The sequence below is a fragment of the Pongo pygmaeus genome, chromosome 3 (genome assembly GCF_028885625.2).
Source record: "Pongo pygmaeus isolate AG05252 chromosome 3, NHGRI_mPonPyg2-v2.0_pri, whole genome shotgun sequence".
NCBI classification, from domain to species: Eukaryota; Metazoa; Chordata; class Mammalia; order Primates; family Hominidae; genus Pongo; species Pongo pygmaeus.
This window is the reverse complement of record NC_072376.2, coordinates 126,187,010-126,207,172: the sequence shown is the minus strand read 5'-3', so window position 1 is coordinate 126,207,172 and position 20,163 is coordinate 126,187,010. Positions and strand designations below refer to the sequence as shown.

Sequence of the window (20,163 nt, the reverse complement as noted above, 5' to 3'; positions counted from 1 at the left end):
TAAGTAGAAAGCACAGCATATTAAACAAATGAGAGGGAGAGAGATGATCACACAGACACTCCTACTTTGGAATTATTTTTAACTCTGTTTTCTCTGAAAAATGTCAAGCATAATTGGTATTTTAAGTTCAGAAGACCTGTAAATCAACCAAGGATAGAAATCAGATCCAGTGAGCTTCCTGTCTCATACCAGATAAGATTTAAATAAAACCTACTCAATTTCTAAATCGTCTTTTTTGCTTTGTTTTTACTGTAAAAACGATTATAGCAACAGTAAAGAGATTTTTCAAAAAACGAAACAAAACTCTCCACACACAACTGATTTTGATTTTGCATAGTCCTACCCTGTCTTTATTTATATTAATATATCCATTAAATTTTAAATTCTCAGGCTCTAAGACAGAAAGAAAACTCCAGAGCCAACTGCTGTTCCCAAAGGCAGAAAGTATTTAGTGACAGCCATGGCCTCATGGGAGAGCACCAAACCAGTCTTGCTGTGCTGCCAGTCCCACTTACCCTTTCTCATCCCCTGCAAGTCCCCAAATTCCTATTTTCTTTTATTTAGTGTGATCGAAAACAAAAATCCTTCTTTTCTCCTTTTGCGTAACAAGAACAATAAGAATTTCTTGAGGGCAGAGGCAAAATCTATTTATCCCAGTGCTTAATCCAGTGCCAGGCATATAGCATATTCAGCGACTAAATAAAAACCATAAGAAAAAAAGCAATTTGTGTCGTTCTGTTGGTTTCAAGTCTAGCTCATCTTTTTAAAACCTCTTATTCTCCTGAAATCACAGATTCATGACAAAGAACAAATCACTGTTGCCACATTTAACACTTGTACATTTTATTTAATTAAATCAGCCATTGTACACATTGCAGCTATGTATTGTTAGTGTTGTATTTTTTTTCCATTAACTAATACATGCCCTCATAGATATATTCAATTAGTGTTATCACCATGGGAACAAGATGCTGATTCGTCAACTGAAAATTCACTTCTTCTCACAGTATTCAAGTTTTTGATAACACAGCAAAAATCAAAATCAAAAAAAGGTGAATAACCATTATGTTGTTACACAGACATCATCTGCACTGCAAATAACACAACAGAAATGCTTTTCTTGAGCTCCAGTGAAGGTTTTGACAAGAAGGCCATAGGGTGTCTCAAAAAGTTTCACCATCGGCCTCTCTTATTTTGGCTGCCAAAGAATGTTTCATTTCCTATCCAACTGCCAAAAAGTGCTAGCATTTGAGGCTTAGGAGATTTGGCTTGTGGGAAACCTCCCTCCCAGGAAATTTTTTCTCTTGGCAACATTACTTTAAATGATGAAGTGCCATTGTTTGTCGCATTTGTTTTTGACATTCGGAGCAATGAGTCATTTTTGCACAACAGGAAAAGACCAGATAATTGGAAAATGTTCAATCCCTGGAGGATAGACTCTGTCCTTTTTTATTTAAATTTCATCTTCATTGAATATACTTTTCTTTAACAAATGACTGATTCAAAATGTATACTGTTTATATGAATATATTTGTGAATATATATATGTTAAAATGCTACACAGCTTCAACCACTAGAGGAATAAGGAAGAGGACATGGAAATTACTCAGATTGTTACAGTCCCTTCTTTGAGACAAACAAACAGAAGTGCACAAATGCACTCAAGAGTTTCCAAGGGAGTGTGGATTTCAAATAAATAAACCAAAAATTTTAACCAAAACCAAATTTTCAAGGATTTCTCAATCTTGTCTGCAAGCTGAAAAACAGACCTAGCTGGAAAGTGAAAAGTGCTCACTCAGGGTAAAAAGAATGGAAACAATTAATGTGATTAGAAGAGGGGTTTGAACGTGGTCTTGATTTTTAAACGTCACATGCAGGTATTAGAGAAGATATAAACCTGGAAAAAAAAAAAAAAAAGAAAGAAAGAAAAAAAAAAGAAACCACTCCAACATACTGAAGGAGTTTAACCTTTTATGTAGTGGGTAAATCTTGTTTCCAATGAATTATCTACAGTGCAGTGGCCAGAAGAAAGTACCACCGTAAGACAGCGTGGTTTGCTAAAGCAGCAATGAAAACTGGAAAACTACAGTAGTTATAGCTTTTAAAATACCCTGCCAACTTGTCCAAAATCTAAAGACCTGAAGATGCTAGAATGCCACACAATGTAGCTGCTAGCAACTGAATACCCCATCGTTTCATTCTGCATGGCCTCTGCTCCCTTCTCCCCTCCCTCAGAGTGGCTGTTGGAGAGTCCTAAGCCATGGCCGGCCAGCACCAGCAATAACTTCTCAGGACAGTTCTGCAAGGCTATTGACCCACCTTTAACTGGGAGCAGTGGCTACTCTGGAAGTTCTAAGGACATAATAGGTTTGAAGTGCTTCTTTTGCAGTAAAACTGTATTATCATTCGATTGTGTTAGCAATATCTTAATTAACCATTGTTCAGCAATTTCTAGAGGCCTTTTATTCTGATGCCCAGTGTAGTTACAATAGGCAGTGGTTTTAATTTTAATATGTTGTTCATCTGAGCATTTCAGCTATATACATTGTACATAGATATTCCTTGGAAGGATTCCTATATAGTGTCACTTGAAGAGGTCTGCAGGTGAAGTTCTTCTGATCAATGGATTTTCATGGATCTTGTGCAGAAGCAAAGAACAATGGAGGTGGCCAGTTCCCAGGTTAGCACAGACACAACAAAGTATTGGATACAGCATCCAGTATGAAAGATGCCATCTTTGGTCACAAATTAGCTTTATAGTTAAAGAGGATGGGGGAAAACTAAAACAAAATGCCATATATTTGCTAACAGTGGAAATGTCGGGGTATCCCATTAATTAGGCCAGTTAGGTCACTCCTCTACTGAAACAGGAAGCTGCATATTGAGTGAATGTGTGGTTTCTGGTGTGAGAACTGGGCAGCCCCTCACTTGGCCTCTTGCTTCAAGTCCTCCTTGCAGAAATGCCGAAGGAGCTGCTGGAGATCGCGCTGGAGGTCGTCCTGGTCTAGTGCTTCTGGTACATCCTCCAGGTGCTCCAAGTCAATGCGTTTTCCATGCTGGTCCTTCACCACAGCCCTCTTCTGTGTGATGGCTTTACTCATTGTTGTCCTGGAGAAAAGCAGACAAGAGAGAATTACGCTCTTTTCACTGCCAGAGGGCAGCTGTTAGGAATGAAGGTGACCATTACACTGAGTACCTAATGTCTTACCTTTAGAAGTTTCCACACCAAACTATTAGCATAACAAACTATAGACATCTTTTTATGTCTTTCTTTTAAACATGGCTCCCCTCTCTAAAATGATTCATGAGATTTTTTAAAAAATGTGTTTTGGAACAAGGAGTATTTTTTAAATCTTTAAGAAAAATTTAAAATAAATGAAACCATGCTTTAATTTGATCTTCTCAAAAACTAACCATAAAATCATTCATGGTTTGATTAAGTAGCCCTTACTTAATAGAGTTTGGTTAATTCTGAAATAGTACCACAAGTACCTTTTGACAGGCTAAAAAAAAAGAAGTTTTTAATTTATTTGAAATACCTTGGCTGCCAGCTTAAACCTTACAGTCACACCCCGACCCAAACTTCCCAAAATTATGTTTTCAGAGAAGTTTTTTATGAGGCATATGTCTTTAACAACTAAAATATTAGTCTATCAATATATAAGAAGGTGGCTACCAACAAAAGATGAAGATCTGCCCAGGTCTCTAAGGCTTCATATGGAGATGGTAGGAGGGAGGAAGGGGAAACGAGAAAAGCCATTGAGAGACAACTGCTTCCTCCGGATTCTCTGAGCCTCACTTTTGTTGCTCGTTTTGTGTATTTCTTGCCATTTAACAGTCTGTTGTTTACTTGCCTCCCTTATAAGACTGGTGGTTACTTGAGAAAAGGAACTATAACACCTTTTCTTGAGATGGAGTCTCGTCTGTCACCCAGGCTGGAGTGCATTGGTGTGATCTTGGCTCAATGCAACCTCTGTCTCCTGGGTTCAAGCGATTCTCCAGCCTCAGCCTCCTGAGTAGCTGGGACTACAGGCGCGTGCCACCACACCCAGCTAATTTTTGGTATCTTTAGTAGAGACAGGGTTTTGTCATGTTGGCCAAGCCGGTCTCCAACTCCTGAGCTCAGATGATCTGTCCACCTTGGCCTCCCAAAGTGTTGGGATTACAGGTGTGAGCCAATGCCTTGGGCCAGGAGCTATAACTTTTGTATAGTCATACTAATTTTAAGTCATACTAATATTTTCCTGTAACTGTACTTAAAAGTAATTTGCTCATTCTTAGTTCTTTTCACTGTGTATTCTTCTTCTTCTTCTTTTTTTTAGAGTAAAGTAAAAGCAAGTTTATTAGGGAAGTAAAGGAATAAAAAATGGCTACTCCATAGGCAGAGCAGCCTTTTTCACTATATACTTCTAAATGCAGGTCCTCATTCCACAAGTATTTGATGAATGTGTTGTATGGGCCAGACACGAAATTGAATCTCTGAGAATTTAAGCAATAGTCCAAACAAAAAATAACAGAGTTAGCACGCAGTGGGACCAAGAGTCAAAGATTCCAGAGCCTGACTCTATAACCATACACTATGCATCTTCACTTAAAACCTCTGTAGGAAATGATCAGTTTTTGTAGCTTTACCCATCATTTTCCTTATGTTTTCATTGTTCAGAAGTTGGAAGTTCTGCCATCATCCAATACCTCTATGCATTTGTTACGATAATCCTGATTTTTAAAAATAACTTACTTCAGCCAAAATACTTTCAGCTTTTTTTTGGACATCCTTGTTTCCTTCTTCCTTCTTCCCTTATGTTCTTCTACTCTCCCTTTTCTTTTAATACTATATGAATTGTTCTGCATCTGGAAGCAAACTTAAATTTGTTCTTGCTGACGAAAAGGTCAAATTTGATTCCAATGATTGAAATCTGATGTTTTCCTAAATACGCAGCAACCATTTTTTTTTTTCTTCAAAAAGGCACATTTCTATTTCTGCTAAGAGCTAGTAGAAGCCTTTATAGCATTGATGTCAGGGCTTAAGCCTCCATTATAGGACATTTCGTGATATTCTGTGTAGGCAAATGCAGGCCAACGTGTTTCTAAATATGCACATGTATATGATGTCTTTAACAATGTATAAAATAAAGTGTTGTACATCATAAATAGAGATCTGTAACTAACTAGCTTCCATAACTAACTAGCTGTGGAAACTCTATGGAGTTGTCTATATTCCTGGCTTCAAATTCACCAGCTGTAATTGAGAACTTTGGATTAATTGATCTCTAAATCTATTCCAGTTTGAAGAGTCCATGATGTTAGTGCATCCATGGATTATGTGGTTTCATCTGAATAATTGAATAAAAGACTTAAAAGTTGAGAGTATAAAAGGCATTTTATCCTTAATCCATGTAGCATTTTTTAAGTTCTGAGAGAGCAATTACACTCTTTTAAATTCCTAGCTGCTGCTCTTTTCCCATTTGATTGGAGGGTGGAATTGTGACAGAACCTTTAATTTTGCTGTTCTAATTATTATGTTCTAAAGGCTTAAAATAGTTCTGTAGCATACTCTGAATGACAATCTTTCTCCCCTTTTCAATGAAGTGAAAAGCACGATTGTAACTTGGATTTCCATTGTGTCTTTTCACTGAGAAGCTGAGCACATTTTATTAATCTCAATACTTACAGTGCTGTTAGAGGACCAGTGAGAAGTCAGAGTAGATCTATGGAACAGTGCCCAAGTTTATACATCAAATCCATAACAGAGACCTGGGCAGACCAGTGTGCCTCACAGTCAGCCCCCTTGTATAAGCATAAAAATGTGCTGCTTACTGCTTTCATGACACTTGCTTAACTCATTAAAGCCCCAGGTTTCAGCATCGCTAGGTATATTTGTTTCATGGGTATCAAACTCATGCTTATGTTATTTGCCACTCACATGCAGAATCATAAAGCAGCTGTTAAAAAAAACACATACCATTCAAAGTAATGATTTACTAAGATTGAGCTGAATATAGCTGGTCACAAAATTAATTTGGATCTATCGATTAGATTCTTCTTCCTATGCTCTCTGAATCTATCAACACAATGGAATACCATCAGGCTGGCTTCAACTAAGTTGATGACTTGCTAAAACCCAGGGAGTCAGACTGTGTAAGCATGAGTCTCATTCTTGCTATGACTTAGTATTATGTTTAAAGTATCAAGAGGATACTTCAGGGATGACACTTCAATAGATCCATTACTTGACCAAAGTATTATAATATAGGAGAGTAGGCAGTTCTCTATCCTCTTTAGGGTAGATGTAGGGATTCTCCCCTTCTTTCCTTAAAATTGGAAAAATTTTTATGGTGTTAGTTGGCAAAGCATCACCCCATGCTAACCCAAACCTTTTAATTATTGATCCATCCTCTTTCAGGATTTCAGTCTCTACTAAACTGGGTAAGTGGACTTTCATGTGGCTACCTGTGTAACTCAAAGCCTGAAGTAAGAAGAAAAGAAAAGACAAAGCTCATCATAAACTACAGACTTTCAAACAATCTATTGCTTTGCTTTACTCATAGTCAGTATGAAAAGATATACTTGAAAGGATAGATAAATACAATTCCTAGAAGCAGATCTAAGTTTGGAGTTTTATTTAACAAGTCCTTTTAGTTTCTCTCATTTGTGAGGGAGATTTGTTATTGTACTTTACAAAAGCTGCTAAGCAACATCCATATGGATTGACTTTCAATTTCCTCCTTGCTTCATCCAACTCCTTTCTACGGTGGAGATTTTAATGATAAATATAATAACCAGAGGCAAAAACAAGCAAACAAGGCTCAAATGGTATAACACAGATAATTCATTTTTGACCATTCAAGATTGCCAGTTGTCAAAATGTGAAAACTGAAAGTATTTTAAGAGGTTTGCTTTTAATATTCCAATGAATTCATATATAATTTCAATATATATCATGGGTATAGTAGAGGACACACATATAGCATTTAGTGTCAAAATGTTCCAATAGCAAAAGTACTTTGTAGATGTTTGCACATGCCCAGGATCCCTTAGTCAAAATTTTGGGACCAAATGTGTTTCAAAATTTAGATTTTTTTGTCCCTTTTGGATTTTAGCAAGGTAATACAATGTATACACAGTCACATGCTACATAATGACATTTTGGTTAAAAATGGACTGCATATATGACATGGTCCCATAAGATTATAATGGAACTAAAAAATCCCTGTCACCTAGTGATGCTATAGCTGTTCTAACTTCATGGTGCAATGTATTACTCAGATGTTTGTGGTGATGCTGGTGTAAATAAACCTACTAAGCTGCCAATCATATAAAAGCACAGCACATACAATTATGTAGGGTACATAATACTTGATAATAAATGACTATGTTACTGGTTTATGTATGGTAAATATATTTACTATGTATAGTAAATACATAAATCAGTAACAGTCACTTATTATCAATATCAAGTATTATAAAAGTGATACTTTTTATCACTATTTTAGAGTGTACTCCTTTTACTTATTAAAAAACAGTTAATTATCAAGGAGCCTCAGGCAGGTCCTTCAGGAGGTATTGCAGAATAAGGCATTGTTTTCTTAGGATATGACAACTCCATATGTTATTGCTACTGAATATCTTCCAGTGGGACAATATGTGGAGGAAGAAGACAGTGATATTGATTATTCTGACCTTGTGTAGGCCTGGGCTAATGTACACGTTTAGGTCTTTGTTTTCAGCCAAAAAAAAAACCTTGAAAAGTAAAAACAAATAATAAATTTAAAAAATTAAAAGCAGAAAAAAGTTTATAGAACAAGGATATGAAGAAAAACAATTTTTAATGCACCTGTGCAACGTGTTTGCATCTTAACTTGTGTTATTACAAAAGAGTCGAAAGTTAAAATAAATGTAAAAGCTTATAAAGTCAAAGAGTTACAGTAAGCTAAAGTTAATTTATTATTGCAGAAGGAAGATTTAAAAAAATTAAAGGAAAATTTAAACAAATGTAACATAGCCTAAGTGTACAGTGTTTATAAAGTCTACTTTATAGTAATAGTATAGTATAGTATAGTAATGTCCTAGACTTTCACATTCTCTCACCACTCACTCACTGACTCTCCCAGAGCAACTTCCAGTCCTGCAGGCTCCATGGTAAGTATGCTATACAGGTAGAAGATTTTTAATCTTTTATTTTCTTTATCTACTGTACCTTTCCTATTTTTAGATAGGGAAATACTTACCATCGCGTTATAATTGCCTACAGTATTCAGCACAGCAACATGCTGTGCAGGTTTCTAGCCAGGAGCAATAGGTTATACCATATAACCTAGGTGTATAGTAGGCTATACCATCTAGGTTTGTGTAAGGACATTCTACAATGTTCACACAATGACAAAGTTGTCTAACGATGCATTTCCTAGCACATATCCCTGTCATTAAAACCCACTTATGCCTAGTGAACCCTAGGCATGTGGGAGCTATTTATATCCTACTGCTCAAGGTCATCACCAAGGTCTGATTTTTCACTCATGCAAAAATTTTAAAAATTGCACCCTCTGGCATAAGTGGGTTAAGCAAGGCATGACTGTACTATATAATACTAATACTCCAGAGTGAAGATGGCATCCTGTAATCAAACCCATTTTTATATCACTAAAACATTCACTCTAGGTAGAATAAAAAAGCTTCATGTCATCATAGCTCCATGCCAATTTATTTCAAGTTTTACTTCCAAATTAACTTACAAAATTTGGTTTGGTTTTCAGAATTTGGGGATTTTAGTAAGAGTTTGTGGATCTGTTACTGTGGACCCATTTTCTTTTTCTTTTTCTTTTTTTTGAGATGGAGTCTTGCTCTGTCGCCCAGGCTGGAGTGCAGTGGTGCAATCTCAGCTCACTGCAAGCTCCGCCTCCCAGGTTCACACCATTCTCCTGCCTCAGCCTCCTGAGTAGCTGGGACTATAGGCACCCGCCACCACGCCCGGCTAATTTTTTGTATTTTTAGTAGAGACGGGGTTTCACCGTGTTAGCCAGGATGGTCTCGATCTCCTGACCTCGTGATCCGCCTGCCTCGGCCTCCCAAAGTGCTGGGATTACAGGCGTGAGCCACTGTGCCCGGCCAACTGTGGACCCATTTTCTAATTGTTGGAAACCAGAACTTAAATAATTGTAAATGCTTTTAAAATTTATGGACATGTAATATATCTGAATTTTCTTTAATGTCTATCACAGATTATATTTGAAAAGACTGGCTAGCAAATATAATTTGCAATGTCTTTATTTCTTTCCCTTATTAATTGACAAAGCAAGACACTTCTGTGACTTTTAAACAAGATGTATAGTCATATACCAGCTCCAGAGATTCTGAGTCTGATTCAGCAGAAGCAAATCCTAGTTATCTAGATTTTTAAAAGCTGTTAAGGTGACATCAATGAACACCACAGTTTAAGGAAACGTTACTCTGCAAGTTATTCAAACAGGAGTTCTACCCTCTTGAATTATTCTGCACCTTTCCATGAATTCATGTATAGAATGACACAATGACAAACGATTTTCTTTTCAAATGCAAAGCAACATAAAACACACACATAAAAAGACAAATGATGATGCTTCTATACCTCTTCAAAGTCATCTTTGGCTGAAGGAAGATCAGTGGCTAAACTAGAATCCCCCAGATGCTTCTCCATCCTCTCTCCACGTACCACAGTTGTTTTAACAACATTGCTGACTCTACGGCCTTCCACTGGCTCAGCCTGAAATTGTGAGGTACTGGACAAAATGCTGGGCTCACACAAAGTGACCTAATGATCGAAGGACACACAATAGACAATGTCTGATTGCCAAATGTAACTATGATGAATTTTTTCTATGTTAAAAAACAAAGGACAAAACTATAATGTTACATATTGGCTTTCCAGAAAACAGCAATGGGAAGCAGAGTTAGAAAAAAACAAACTATAACCTATTGGTAATATCTACATCATGACTGTATCTCCACAACACCAAAGCAATCTTAATTAGTCATTTGAACGAAAAGTTATCAGTTTTGTGAATAAGAAACTGCTCAGTGTAATACAGACATAATAATATATGAAGAAACTCTCTTCTCTCATGTTTAAATAATTTCCTTTGGTATTACGAAGATAAAATTAGCCCTCAAAGGAGGAGATCTAAAAGCTATGAGAAACTGAAAAGTAGATTTCTAGAGAATCTCAAGTGTACAATATAAAATTTTGAGGATGTGAATGAATGGAAAATAGTGAGAATTTCACAAACTATTTGTCAAAACAAGTAAATATGTCCCTGAAAGAGGGAAGTAAAACAGAAATAAAGAAAAGTATAGACTGCCAGGTGCAGTGGCTCATGCCTGTAATCCCAGCACTTTGGGAAGGTGAGGCGGGTGGATCATTTGAGGTCAGGAGTTCGAGACCAGCCTGCCCAACATGGTGAAATGCTGTCTCTACTAAAAATACAAAAATTAGCCAGGTGTGGTGGTGGGTGCCTGTAATCCCACCTACTCAGGAGGCTGAAGCAGGAGAATTGCTTGAACCCAGAGGTGGAGGTTGCAGTGAGCTGAGATCACGCCACTGCTCTCCAGCCTGGGTGACAGAGTGAGACTGTCTCAAAAAAAAACCAAAAAGGATAAATCAAAGAGTTTCTAGATCCTGATTTTAGTAACTCTGCAATGCAGAAATCTGAATATGAAATATTTATCTAGAGTGACTTTCCGAAGGCTGGTGTGCCAACCAGGCAAAAGCACCACAGTGCATTTCTACAGGGTGTCTCCACAGCATACTGCTTGCCCAGCAAATAGAATTGTATTCTTTCAAAATTTGACTTTTGGATTTCTGCAGTGGTCAACCATGAATTAAATAAAGAATAGATATTTTTAAAAAGACCAAACAAAAACAATGACTATAATGCCTAGAAGTCTCCCTGACGGCTGTCTTAAAATTACATAGCATCACGAAAACAAAAAGGTGAATGTGCAACTAAAAGCAAACTGCCATATGAAAGGGAGAAGTGAGGAAAATATGAATAAACAATCTCATTCATCTTTTTTGAGCTCTATTTTGTTCCTCTCCATCAAATGGGTTTTAGAGAATCAGATTGTCTCACCTCTGACTGCTCGGTGTCACTCTTCAATACAACACGCTTTATAACTTTGGAATAGCCATCCCCTTCCTCGATGTTGACAGGTTCCTGTGGCATTCCCTGCACCATAATCTCTTCTTTCTCTGTGCCTTCAGAGGATACATACCGCCTAATGATTTTCCTAGTAACCTGAAATGTATTTCAATTGTGTATCTTATTTTTGTGTGACAGTACCATGGAATTGATAAATTTTAAACAGGAAGTTTGTAATCAACCCTGTTAGGATATACTAGACAATACCTTCTTTACCACGGTGTGTCCGTGTTCATCAATGTATTCTTCTTCTGTGACTGTTTCTGGGGGTATTTCAGGCATATCGTCTCCCTAAACAGTTGAGAGAAAAGGGTCACTGCGCTGTTTGGCACCAATTCTGAGGAACTACTCCCAAGTGCTTATAATGTGAGGAATGTTAGAAAATCAAAGGCGATGTTGAGAAGCATTGCTGAGATACAAAATCCTGTCAACTAGTTGGTTTAAAAGAAAAACTCAAGTGGGTAATAACATGCTTAGGAGAATCTGACCAAAGTTAGATAAAACTTCAACAAAAATAGATAAGCGAGAGGTGAGGTGGGTGGAAGTGAAGAAGCCAAGTCTTGCTCTTGCTTGGTGGCTGTCCTGGAGGAAAGCTGGAACCACTGCATTTCTTTGCAAACAGAACTTATGAGTTAAGGGGTCTGCTTTTGAATGGCCATGCACTATCTGAGGAACATGCCAAGCCTTCATTGATCCAGGTTGATCACTCTTAGAATATGGGGACAGGACTGTCCCTGACGTGCAGTAATTTAACAGCGGGTACCTGAATAATCACTCGCCGGCGGACAACCCTGGTAGTTACCATCGCCTCCTCATCTGAGCTGGCCTCCAGCTCCCCTAATTCCTCTGTTAGCTCCTGGTGGAAGCATGGAAGCATTGCTTTGTTTAACATGCTAAGGAATGACTTCACTACTGGTTTCTTCTTTAGCTTACATTGTATTGTGAAACTTTTATTCATGGAGGCTTTGGTGGACAAGTTGGTAGAGGTGAAAACAAGTATGTGCTGGTCTCAGACATCAACGAAAACACAGTGTTTTTGTTTTTTTTGTTTTTTGTTGTTTTTTTTTGTTGTTCAATGAATGAAAAAAAATTCTGGAATTCTGAGAGCTGCTGGAGAACCCATCCGTCAAAATCTCTCCAAAATAATAAGCAGCTTGCTCATGTGACTTCTTTTACTTAAACTCCTAAAAAAAAGCCTCACTGTAAACATAGACCCTAAGCAGTTCAGTAAACACTTATGAGCCACTGACACTTGTGCTTAGGCTTGGAATTATTCACCCAAAGGTATAGGAATATCCCCTGTTTCTAGCAGAACTTCTTGCAGGAAGTCAAAGTTTCCTGTAGCTATTATCTTACCAATAGTGCATCTCCCTGGCATCAAAAAAAGGCAGACTATGAATAATATTAGAATAATTCTACGGAGAAGTTGAGATAAAGTGGTCAATAGTATTTTAGGGCTCTGGCCAAAAGCCAGAGATAAAGCAAAAAACATAATTTTAGCTTAGCACACATTACCTTAGGAGTCATATATTGAATTACTGTTCCATAATGAAATTTTGTTTTTAAAAAAGAGAAAGCTCAAGTAGATTTACTTAACATACTGTAAAACTCAAGTTATATGTTTACATTTGTCTCTGCTAAAGGAAGACATGTAAATTCTAAACCAAATTATATTTTAAATATAATCAGGAATCTACTGCCTAGAAATATGGTTGGCAAGAAAAGTGATTAAAATTGGATGTCCAAGTTAGGGTTATGAGAAATAAGGGTCCACATGGGAAACTTAACAGAAATGCCTGATACTCATCAAGAATAAGTCAAACAGGCCTGTATAAATTATGTGAAATTCAGAATGACTTATACAAACGTATTCCTTTAGTACAGATTAAACATATGTATTATCCAGATAATTGTTTCAAGTCTAACTTCACTAAGCCTATGGATTCTTAGGCTAAATTTGGTAACTTTTAGCCCAGATAACATGTATGAAACATTTTTAGTAGTACTCATTCAAGCCAAGAATTTGAGAGATGAATAATTCTATGCAAAAACAAACTTGGAATAAAAATTCATTCACGGCATGAATTTATTATTTAAGAAAACTGACAAAATCAGAACACAGTTCTCATCTGCCTGGATCTTTCCTAATTTTAGTTATGATTTCAGATAATTCCTAGCAGCAGATCTCATTCTTACAGTGAACAAAAACAAATGTGTGTCTTAAGCCCAAAGATATGCTGTTTCACTTTATTTGCCCCCCAAAATTTCAATTATTTCGTTTAACTCTTCTTTTACTACTAAGCTTTGTATTAATGCTCTAAAAACACTTTGAAATATAAAGTGTTTTTGAATTCTATTACTTTTTAAAAGAAAAAACAATATCTAATTTAATTTATATTAAATTAAGTTTAATTCAAACATTCTCATACTTTTTTTGTGGCTGAGAATCCTCTGGGGAGTTATTTAAAAGGCAAATTCTGGCTTTCTCTCCCCACCCTGGGATTCATTCTAATTCAGGATTTCTGAGGAGGGATCAAGCTCTCCAATCAATTCTGACATATGTGAACTATATAGACCACATTTTGAGAATAAATGGCTGATTAATTTCATTTTTTGAGACGGAGTCTTGCTCTGTCACCCAGGCTGGAGTGCAGTGGTGCCATCTCGGCTCACTGCAATCTCCACCTCCCGGGTTCACGCCATTCTCCTGCCTCAGCCTCCGGAGTAGCCGGGACTACAGGCGCCCGCCACCACACCCGGCTGATTTTTTGGTATTTGTAGTAAAGACGGGGTTTCACCATGTTAGCCAGGATGGTCTCAATCTCCTGACCTCATGATCCGCCCACCTCGGCCTCCCAAAGTGCTGGGATTACAGGCGTGAGCCACCGCGCCCGGCCAATGGTTAATTTCTTAACATGGTCCCCACCCCTTTTCACAATTTTAAAACTCACTTAATGACAAAGGAAGGGCTATGATGCAATCTTATGCCACTGTCAGGCATTTGGACATTTAGTTTAGGTACAATGTTCTTTTTCTCAGTCATTCCTAAAATAAATCTTAAAAAAAAAATCTAACTTGGAAATCATCTTGCCTCTAATGAGAAAAATTTATTTTGGCAGCTAAACCCCACCCAATATCCACAGTCTGTGTGCTCATCACCTGGCAGGCCAGAGATCTAACAAGCCTGCTGGTCCCAGCACATCCCATGGCTGACTTACCTGGTGCTGTTAATCTCTGCTACCAGCTTTCATGCCCAAGTTTACTAATTTTGAAAAGCTCCTCCAGATATATTGTTTCACCACCGTATTCATTTTTCTTAGCAAAAGACTTTCCAATGATAAGATCAGGGTTTATGGTCAAATCACTAGCACTGGAACTGTGCACCATTTCTTCAAGATTCATCAGCTCTCAGATTTTAAAAGGGATTGAGGGTTTCCATGTGCCAGGTTAATTAATTTGGTTAACTTTTTTGTTTTGAAGTGAAAAAAATAAACCATCAGAGAAATGGAAACTGGAAGATTTGTAGCTTTGTTACAGGTGGGCGAGAAAGTGGAGAATAATGTCTTACCTTTTCAAAAGCTGCATCTTCATCGAGTCTTTCACAGGTCTCTGGCTGGTTATCGGCAGACTCCACTATTACGAGGCTGGTTTTCCATGGAGAGCTCTCCTCTCTGTGCTCTGAGGGCTCTTCGGGTTCTTGTATGATGGGAGAGCCTCCCCGCTCGCTGGATGTTGGGGTCTGGAGGTACAGCCTCTCCTCCTCTGCAGGGGTGCTAACTTCCTCAGGTGTCTTGCTGGGAGAGCTGGGTACTATCGTAGCCTTCTGAGTCTCTGACGCTTCTGTTCCTGGTGTTGTCACACTGGAATGAAAAAGCCAAATGAGACTTCAGGGACATTTGCATTTCACCTCCTGCTCAAGCAAGGAAATCGAAAGGCAAGATGGAGCTGGTTTTTCCATAGTCTATGACAGTCAAAAGTTTTTGTACATTTGGCCAAGAAAGGACATTTGAAGAAAAATAGTATGACAAGATATAGAGTTGTAGCTCATTGATCTAGCACTGGCAGACAGTGATGTATTATTCTAAGGATGAAAATTATCCTAAAATGTATTACAGTTACCCAATCTCTACAATGTATATAAGTTATAGTTTCATCTTTTCTTTTATAACTCAAGGTGATATTGAGGATGCGAGGAATTTTACATAAGTATTTGTAGATAATAAGGTTTTTGAAGCAAGAATAAAAATTTGGCAGAATTACATAAATCCCCATGTTAATATAGTTATCATAAGTATAAATACAAGGAAATTCTTATTGTACCTCTGAAAAACTGTTTTATTTAGTAATAGAGGCATCTGTTGACATGGAAACTTTTTTCATTGATATAGCCTGGAGTTACTGCAACGTAACTTTGATAACCTCAACTGCTAAATAAGATTATTGGCCTTTTCTGTGCCTTCTTTTGGTATTTAGTGCAATCTATCACTCCATAGATATTAAATGCCTAAAATGTGTCTCTGTTATCCTCTCCTCTTCTTCCCATCTTTTCCTTGGTCCTTCTCCTTCTTCCTTATATTTTCTTTATGCTCACCCTTAAAACCTACAGGTTGATGGGGCAAGTGTGGCTCAGTGGAAGAAGAGAGAATTTCATTACCCATTTCATCCTCTTCTCATGTCAATGACCACAAAACTCACCAAATGACAAGCGAAATGCTTTGATACACTCTCATGACACCCTATCCTCAGACTTCAGGTTTGGGGATATGTTGGCCTTTCTCACAATTTGTTTTCTTTTCTGGACAATCAGTGTCAATTAAACAACTCTTTCTCCTTGGCTTTCATAAAGGCCAGAACTTAAATTCTGAGCCAAATTAGGCCTGCAGCTTCCTTCAGCCAGAAGCTCTTCAGAAGACTTCTCTTTATTCCCACCCCAACTCTATTCCAACTCATTTTAATAGTCTTTTATTCTATGTGGTTAGTTTGCATTGCATTTATATTTTTATGGTTAGTCCCCTCATAGCTTGGTTGAAATGCACCATTGGCTGTGGTATCTACATCATCACTGATCATACTCCTAACCAGCAATGGCACAATGAGCTCCATATTTGAAGTGCTACAGAGCAAATGAGGTGCCGCAATATTATAAGTCATGGCCGTGTCATCTACAGGGAATTTTACAGTTTAGATGAAGCTTTCATAAACACACTTTTGACCCTGTGAGACGAGTCAAGTGTGTATTATTACTATAATTTACAGATGTGGAAATGGAGATTCAAAGCACTTAAGGACTTGTTCAAAGTCACAGCTCTGGAAGTTGGTTCTTGTAGGTCTGTGCCCCAAACACTGTCACAATTATGTCTCTTACATGTTAATGCTTTTTGTTTCCCTTTAGCTCTGGCACTTGTGTTTGGTAGGGTCATTTTAAAAATTATTTAAAAACTAGTTAGGCTTATATATGCCTGGCATCCACATTAGTCTGTTTCTTTGGTATTACATTTGACAGGCTTTCTTTGGAAACTCACAAATATTCCTGCTGATATTCCAGAGATGACTCTTCAGGCAGGTCTTGCATTTTCCCTGAGAAATCCTGTTGAACTTCCTCCTTGTGAGTTTGGGGAAAGAGTGCTGTTGCTGAGCTGTCCCCCTCAGTTTTGGGGATGCCATCCTGAAAAGTGGAATAACCAACAGAAATGTCTTCCTCTGAGACGATAGGAGGGTGATCGCAGGTCTCGCTTTCTTTAGAAACAGCTTGCTCCTCTTTCTGCTTGTGCTGTGCAGTGCATAACTCCTCTTGAAGTACCGAGAACCCTAAAGGGAGAATGATTTAAGTATTTAGTTGAAACTTACCCATATTGAAAGGATATTTATTAAGTAATAAATATAAGAGGATAAAAAAAATAAGAGGATAAATGTGCTACATCCTGAGATGGGCCCATGGATTATAAAGATGAAGAAGACACTGTGTCCACCTTCAAGATACTGATCAGGTAGAAGAGTCCACGCAAGTAAGGGTCAATTCCAGTGCAGAGCAACTGGGTCATAGGTGCCAGTCAATGAGTGTGGGAGCACCTAACATGGGGTTAGAATTTGGAAAGAAAATGCAGAGTGTGTTACATGCCAAGGAGACCTAAATGGCAAGTGGGAATTGACCGAGATAGTCAAAGTACAGAATCTGAAGGGTAAGATGAGTACAGTTAATAATCATCATAACAAATAATAGCTAATACATACTGAAATTTTATTCCATGTTAGGCACCGTTCCAAGTGTGCTGCAAGTATTAACTTGATTAATCCTCACTCTAACACTATAAGGATAGTACTCTTTTTATGTAGAGTCTTTTATGACAGGCTAAGGAGTTTCATTATATCCAGGGAAATGAGGAGTCACTGAAAGATGTTTAGCAGAGGAGGGACTGGCATTCATCTATTGACTCATTTATTCAACAGATACATATTGAGCATCAACTATGTAGTATGTGCTGCTTAGATGCTGGATATATAGCAGTGAACAAGATATAAGATATAAAAAGCTTCTGTCCCCACTGAACTTGCATTTCTGCAGATACATATTTATGATAAATATTGGGAGAAAAGTAAACCAGGATAAATGTAGAGGATAAATGGGGCTAGTATTTTAAATAGACTTGTCAGGAAAGGCTCGGCTTAGGAGGTGATATTTGAGCAGTGACCTAAATAAAGTGAGAGAAAGAGGTATATGTTGATCTGAGGAAAGAACATGCTAGGGTGGAGGGAGCAGAAAATACCAGGGCCCTGAAACAGGAGAATGCAGAGGGTGCTCCAGGAATGGCAAGGAGGCCAGGCGTGCAGGACCAGTGCGATAGAGAGAGAAGTGGGAGATGAGGACAAGCTATGAGGCTCTTGCTCAACACTAAGATACATCATCATTCACATCCATGAGAAGTAACCTGCCACCTGCCACAGGAAAAAAAGACTGAGGAGAAACAGCCAGTAAAGTTTAAAAAAAAAAAAAAAAAAAAAAAAGAAGCGAGAATGTCATGAAATTTAAGTAAAGAAAATGTTTTAAGAAGAAAGGCTTCACTATTCATGCCAAATGTTACTCAGAGGCAAAGTAAGTTGAAGAATGAGAACTGCCTGCTAGATTTGACAATGAAGAAGCAATAGGTGAATTTTATAAGATTGACTAGAGTGAATTATAGAGTTCTAGAGGGAATGGGAAGAGAGGAAGCAGAGACAGGAAATTCAGACTGTTCTTTTATGAGGTTTCCTGTGAAATGGATGGAGTAACAGCAATAATACAGGGGGGACATATAGGGTAAAAGGAGTTATTTGCTTTGTTTTGTTTTTAAAGATGGGATCTATTAAAGCATGGTTTAATGCTGTTGGGTATGGTCTAGTGGTAGGAAGCCAAAAGGGATACTTGCAGGAATGGAATCCCTGATCAGGTAAAAGGAGATGAAATCTAGTACAAAACAAGAGATGATGGCTTTAGCAAAGTGAAGAAATTTTATCCATTTTAATAGGCTAGAAGGTAGAGTAAGTATATGCATTGAGATGCACCCATGTTGGTAGATTTGTGGTGGAAAAATATAGACATTTGCTTCTGATTATTCCTATTATTTTCTAAGAAATAGGAAGCTTGGTCATCAGCTGGGTATAAATAAAGAACAGAGACAGCGTTGGAGGTTTGAAGGAAGAAGACAACATGTAAAATAGAGATAAGAGAGAGAGAGAGAAAAAAAACAGTGTTAGAGACCACAAATGAATGAGAATAGGTTAGGGAAACTTTAATACTGAAAAGGTGGTAGGGCCAATGGCTGGAGGTCCCCGAGGGTATGAAGCACTGTTGGTGCAGAAGTAAAAGAGGAAATGTACAGTCACTGGTAGTGATATAGTCCTAGTTGTGAGCCTAGAAATACGCGGCTAAGGTAGCATAAAAAAATACAAGTGTAAGAAGTGCTACCATGGGACTGAGGAAAGGGAATTCAATGGATCATTTTGTTATCTGTGAGATAACAAAGAATGAGCATGAAGCAGAGGTGGGAGGCTGTGTAAAACAGGGAGGAAAGCCTCAGGGTAGCAAGGAAAAGAACATATGATCACCATAGGCCATGGTCTACCTTCTGAAAAAAAAAAAAAAAGGCAGTTGGTCCAGTGCCTCAATTAACCACACACAGACACAACACACACACACACACACACACACACACACACATACACACACACAGTTTGACCTTCACTATGATCCAGTGTAATGGTCTGTTCAATTTCTGCATAACTATGACTGATGCGCTCCTGGAGAGGTTCTGTGTTGGTCTCCATGAGATGAACAATATCCATTCGGTTGATCTTGGTGAGACATTCAACGAGGTTGGTATCTGACACATTAGAGAAACAGCATTTATTACATCTGAGAGGTACTCTTAAAAATCTCTTTCAGTCAACTGCCTTACTAAATTTTTTATATCTGTACAGAAAAAAACAATCAAAGCCTAATTAAAAGTCTTTGTAAAAAGAAGCCAACAGACAAAAGAGATATGCATTAAAAAAGTGGCACAGCATGAGCACAAGCCCTAAAAGTAGAATTGTCAGATAACATACAGGACACCCGCCATACCTGAATTTCAGACAAAAAGCAAATACTTCTTTAATATAAATATGCCCCAAATATTACAAGGGATATGCTTATGCTAAAAATGTATTTGCTGACCACCTGAAACTTAAATTTAACTGGGTGCCCTTCTGTTTTTATTTGCTAAATCTGACAATCCTACTTAGAAGAATGTAAAAAGAAGTAATGATAAATGTAGACTGGATGTTATTTATGAGTAAAGGAAGCAGAAACAGAAGGTAATGCACTACCGGTGAAACAATGCTAAGTAAAGCAATTATGTCCACTTATCAATATTTTAAAAATATTAGGGTTTGAGTAACATTACTGTTAGAAGTGAGGGCTGTTATTTAATGCTGTTCATACACATATCGTGCAAGAGTTTTTATGCAACATGCA

General features: G+C 37.7%; 1 protein-coding gene across 50 annotated transcripts in view; it reads right to left on the bottom strand.

Annotated features, from left to right (window-relative positions):
• Window positions 1-822: 822 nt before the first annotated feature.
• Window positions 823-20,163, bottom strand: part of ANK2 (ankyrin 2) — a 683,028-nt gene continuing 663,687 nt past the window's right edge. For 31 of the 50 annotated variants that reach the window (XM_063663998.1, XM_063664003.1, XM_063664006.1 and 28 more), the window contains 8 exons: window positions 19,388-19,531; window positions 16,697-16,982; window positions 14,743-15,034; window positions 11,938-12,030; window positions 11,382-11,465; window positions 11,106-11,270; window positions 9,605-9,787; window positions 823-3,108 (listed from right to left, as the gene is read on the bottom strand). In XM_063663998.1, coding sequence (XP_063520068.1) covers window positions 3,094-3,108; window positions 9,605-9,787; window positions 11,106-11,270; window positions 11,382-11,465; window positions 11,938-12,030; window positions 14,743-15,034; window positions 16,697-16,982; window positions 19,388-19,531 — 1,262 coding nt within the window. In that variant the 3' untranslated portion in view covers window positions 823-3,093. Of the gene's footprint in view, window positions 3,109-6,374; window positions 6,467-9,604; window positions 9,788-11,105; window positions 11,271-11,381; window positions 11,466-11,937; window positions 12,031-14,742; window positions 15,035-16,696; window positions 16,983-19,387; window positions 19,532-20,163 lie in introns of all 50 variants that reach the window. The other 19 variants (XM_063664035.1, XM_054486675.2, XM_063664028.1 and 16 more) reach the window with 4 other exon arrangements.